Source organism: Quercus suber, unplaced genomic scaffold (assembly GCF_002906115.3).
Source record: "Quercus suber isolate HL8 unplaced genomic scaffold, Cork oak 2.0 scaffold_1669, whole genome shotgun sequence".
In the NCBI taxonomy this organism is placed as follows: Eukaryota; Viridiplantae; Streptophyta; class Magnoliopsida; order Fagales; family Fagaceae; genus Quercus; species Quercus suber.
The window spans coordinates 267-5,053 of record NW_027071025.1 but is presented as its reverse complement, the minus strand read 5'-3'; the positions used below and the strand labels follow the sequence as shown (position 1 = coordinate 5,053).

At 36.6% G+C, this 4,787-nt stretch overlaps 1 protein-coding gene across 2 annotated transcripts; it reads left to right on the top strand.

The window, feature by feature from the left end:
• Positions 1 to 30: 30 nt before the first annotated feature.
• On the top strand, positions 31 to 4,496 carry LOC112008228 (AP2/ERF and B3 domain-containing transcription factor At1g50680). Of its 2 annotated transcripts, none has more exons than XM_024040563.2 (3): positions 31 to 560; positions 650 to 1,037; positions 3,233 to 4,496. In XM_024040563.2, the coding sequence occupies exons 2-3, from the start codon at positions 967 to 969 to the stop codon at positions 4,266 to 4,268; spliced, it is 1,107 nt and encodes a 368-aa protein (XP_023896331.1). In that variant the 5' UTR covers positions 31 to 560; positions 650 to 966; the 3' UTR covers positions 4,269 to 4,496. The 2 variants fall into 2 exon arrangements, with proteins under 2 accessions (XP_023896331.1, XP_023896332.1); XM_024040564.2 differs by having other exon boundaries at positions 32 to 560; positions 650 to 678.
• Positions 4,497 to 4,787: the final 291 nt, after the last annotated feature.

Sequence of the window (4,787 nt, the reverse complement as noted above, 5' to 3'; positions counted from 1 at the left end):
TTTTTTTGGGGGGGGGGGGGGTTGGTCCTCTCCTACATCAGTTATTTAATGTTCAAGTTCTCTCTATGCAAAGTTGTCCAATGATTTCCTTTTTATTTTATTTTTATACAAGATAAAAATTTTATTTCAGTCTAATCTAAGTGTTTATATGTGTGAGTTTTCCTTCTAAAGACTTGAACCTCTACACCCTATAAGTATTTATACTTGTGGAGTGACTATCGCACTAACGATATGCGGTGTTTTTATTTCTTGTTTTTAGATATGCCAAAACTTGGATTTTCTCCATCTGGCCAATTCACAACTCTAACTATGATTGTACCCCAGTTGCTGTCTTTATTAGTATGAACGTGGTACTATTCACTTGTAGGCTGAATATATGATGCAATATTTCATGGGAAAGCGTGAAAGTTGATTCAAAAGTCAACATACTAATTTGGCAACACAAGCAGCTGTTCTGCCTGAAGTGGAATGTTGATTCAGTAGTTGATGTCAAATATTAATCTTTTTAAGGTTATCTGGATGATAGTAACCTTCCTAGAAATGCGTTACGAATATTTGAGGTACAACTTTATAGAATCATCGCACACTAGCCCACCAATATTTGAGGTACAGCTTTATAGAATCTGATGTCTTTTCATATTTTGTGCAGGCCTAAGCACCTAACCCCACGCAGCTGGTGTAACTATCTTTTGCATTTCTTATAGTACTGAAGCTAGTTTCTTCTATACTGTAGAATTCGCCTACCTCCTTCATATCCATAATTTTTTAAACAATTAAAAAAAAAAAAATCAAAGAATTTTTATTAGAGGATCCAGAATATGCATCTTAAGTATGTAATGAATTGCAGCAGATTTCCGAATTACTTCATGTGTGAAAATTACCTTTAAGCTTTAAGAAATTAATGTCTAAATACATAATTGTTTGAAGCTATGATACCATTTTTGATAAGGGATCCCAAAGATTTGGATGGTGAGAAGTAGATGTCTACTAAGTCTTACATCGGATATGCACTTGAACAATCTAGGCCATATAAGAAGGTGATTATTCCTTTTAAGTCATCACATTGATGTGTTTAATTTTTCATAAATCATGACAGATAGTAGTAGAGTCAACCGAATAGTTTAAGGACATTGCAACGCAGTGCATGTTTCCTTGACACTGATGTTAGGGATTTTAGGGAGCTTGTGTTTGCTTGTGAGGATTGTTTAGATTTGGATTTGTAGGACATTGTACAATGTGTAGGTACGGATCTCTAGTTCTATTTCTTTTACGACAATAATTATTGCACCAGTTTGGAGCAAAGACAAAGTAACAAAATTATTGCTCCATGGCTGTCATAAATTTTTTTTTTAGTGGATGAAATTGGACGTAGATTCAAGAGGAAGTCCTTTGATGTCTGCCTTTTGCACATGCTAGTTTTTGTGGATGAAACAAGACTTGGAGCTGATGTCAAGTTAGAAATTTGGTGAGACGCTTAGAACTTGTTTCAATAGGACTAAACCAAATTACATGGAAATGATGGAATGAAAGTTTAGTAAAGTTGAAACAAAGAGGAAAGATCTATAAGACGGCAAGAGATATCAAAGAGTGAGATCGATAATTCATAAAGATGTAAAGATAGAAGAGGATGTGAACCATAGAATAATTAAGTGCATGGGGGATGAAGTGGAGAAGTGCATTGTGAGCATTGTGTGACCGTAGAAAGGAAAAATTTATAAGATTGGACACGCTGCAGCATTATATGTATTTCGAGGTGAGGGTTGACACTCATCTAAGATTTTGTCATGATGTATGGTGTAGGAGTCATTCTATAAAAGAGTTGTACCCTCACCTGTATGTTTTCTTGCTTGTATGCTTGATCAGAATGCCTCAGTCCATTCAGTCATTGATATAGCCTGGTAGGTGGGGAAGGTCAAATCTGAAACGTTAGATTTTACAGACACTTTCAAGATTGAGGATTGAACTCAATCTGTTCTTTTGTAGATATTCTATACTCCAATGTCCCTAGGACTGGGGGGTGTGAGTTGTGTGACAGGTTGATATGGAATTGAAAGGGAGCGGTTGCTTTAACATTTCTCCTATTATGAGGCTATTAGAGATGCATTGGCTAACTCTTTCCCCTAGAAAAGTATTTGGTGTAGGCCCCTAAGAAGGTCTCATTCTTTGTTTGGACAACAACATGGGAGAAGATTCTTACTTGTGATAATATTTTCAAGCTAGGATTTATCTTAGTTGGATGGTGTTGCATGTGTCGTTATAGTTGAGGGACAGTAGATCATTTTTTGGTTCATTGTGATATAGCCTAATAAGACTTGTGGAGCCTGGTATTTAGAACTTTTGGGATCCAATGAGTGTTAGCAAGGATTGCTGGCCTTTTGTTCCAGTGGAGGAGATGGTTTGCGAGGACTTATCTGATATTTGGAGCTTTGTCCTGTTATATTTGATTTGGCTATTGTGGAAGGAGATTTGGAAGATGCATAGACATCAAAGAATCACTTGGAATCAGTTTGATTGGTCTCATGCATGGGGTTTTACAAATAGCAACACCTTTATGGATTTCATAGAATCACTTCAATTCTCTTTTGTAATTCTTTTAGATTACGAAGTGCTCCTCATCTTAAGCATGAAATAACCTATTCTATTTATAAAATTTTATTACTTATCAAAGAAAAAGACTGACTATGCTCTATGGTACTGAATATTAGACTGTTAAGAAAACATATTCATAAAATGTGTGTGGTTGAAATGAAAATGTGTAAATGGATATGTGGAAATACAAGGAAAGATAAGTTCAAAATGAGGAAATCCTTTTAAAGATGGGGGTGGTCCTTATTGATGAAATGATGAGGGAGTCTCACTTGAGATGTTTTGGTCATGCTCAAAGGAGAGTGATGCACCAATGAGAAATAGTGAGTTGGTTGAAGTTGAGAGAGCGGAAGGCACTGTCAAGGCTAAAAGTGACACCAGTGGAGATGAGTGGGGGAAAGAGAATGGGAAGCGGTGGTGCTTCATGTTCTTGTCTTGTTTTGCTACCTGAGATGTTAAAGTTTGTTTCATGTAATTCTACTGAAGCTATGAATTGTTTCATTTATTACCACTTCTTTTTTAAGGAAAAGAAAATATGTTTCACTTGATAATTGGTACTGATAAAGATGAGTTTCATTTGTTATCAAATATCTCTTTTAGTTGTAATGAAAGTATAAGTCTCCATCGTGACATTTTATGCATTCAGGATTACAATGGAAGATGACATGTTAAGCATGATTTCAAATGGTGGAGTCAATGCAACTGCAGAGGATTCTGATTCAAGCAGCACCACTTACCCTTTTCCTGAAAGCAAACGTGCAAGGCATGGTAGCAATGCATCTTCTAAATTCAAAGGTGTTGTACCACAGCAAAATGGGCACTGGGGTGCACAAATATATGCCAATCACCGGCGCATTTGGCTGGGGACTTTCAAGACTGAAAAAGAAGCAGCCATGGCTTACGATAGTGCTGCTATCAAGCTTAGGAGTGGAGATTCCCAAAGAAATTTCCCTTGGACAGATATCACTGTTGAAGAGCCAAGCTTTCAAAATCTATATAGTACTGAAGCTGTGCTCAACATGATAAAGGAGGGTTCCTATCAATCCAAATTTGAAGATTTCCTAAGGACACATTCACATATTGTTGAAACAGTTGATTTGAACTTGGGTAGGGTGCAAAGCAAAGGAGGACTATCATGTAAACAACTTTTTCAAAAGGAGCTTACGCCAAGTGATGTTGGTAGTCTAAATAGACTTGTCATCCCTAAGAAATTTGCTGTCAAGTACTTCCCATGTATTTCTGAATCTGCAGAAGACAACGAAGGAGGAGGCAACAAGGAAGCTGTGCAGCTAATTTTCTATGATAGGATGATGAGGTCATGGAAATTCCGCTACTGCTATTGGAAGAGCAGCCAGAGTTTTGTCTTTACAAGGGGTTGGAATAGGTTTGTGAAGGAAAAGAAATTGAAGGCTAACGACACTATTAGTTTCTACTTGTGTGAGTGCCAAGAAGCAGCAAATGACGCTCGTTCATTCAACATGATTGATGTTAATAGTAGTGACAACTGCGGCGGCTTGGTTGAACAGGCTAACCAATATGTTGGTATTCAACTGGACCTGAAACTTGGAGTAAGCCCTCGAATTGACCATAAACTTGGAGAGGAAAAAGAACTTAAGGGACCCAAACCAACTCATGAAACTGAAAAACCGTGTTTTAGGCTCTTTGGTGTACAAATCATCTGAAGCTGATATGATATCTTAGCTCTTTTTCTTATTTTACTCTTACTTAGGTTATCTCTGATTTTTCATTAGACCCTGCAATGCCTCAAAGTTTTTGCCTGAGCTTTGTGTTAGGGGGAAATTTAGGTTTTATGGTGAATTAACCATTCTTGAGAAGAATGTGATGGTTTAAATCTCTGCTGAAAGTTGTCATTGACATTATATACAGATAAAAAGTAACTATTTTGTCAAGTTTCTTGCTGATTTAAGTCTTGTGAATGTTAAATGAGAGATATACAGCAATATATGCAGCCATATGCCATTTTGTACGCAGGGTCAAGATAATTCAGGATATACAATTGGTCATTGTTATCTACAATATATTGTGCAATAACATTGGCACTTCTAGCACTTGTGAAGTTAGCAGTTTGTAATTCACTGAATGATGTATTAGATATTAAAGATAACAGCTTATATCAGATTTTCTGGAATCAATGTGCTAATGAGTAGGCAGTTCTTTGTGCAACTAGGTTGCCAAATTAT

Coding starts and splice junctions, on each gene's coding strand:
- LOC112008228 (XM_024040563.2), top strand. CDS start 967: ATGGTGAGAAGTAGATGTCTACTAAGTCTTACATCGGATATGCACTTG. Junction 1,038..3,232: donor AATCTAGGCCATATAAGAAG/GTGATTATTCCT, acceptor TTATGCATTCAG/GATTACAATGGAAGATGACA.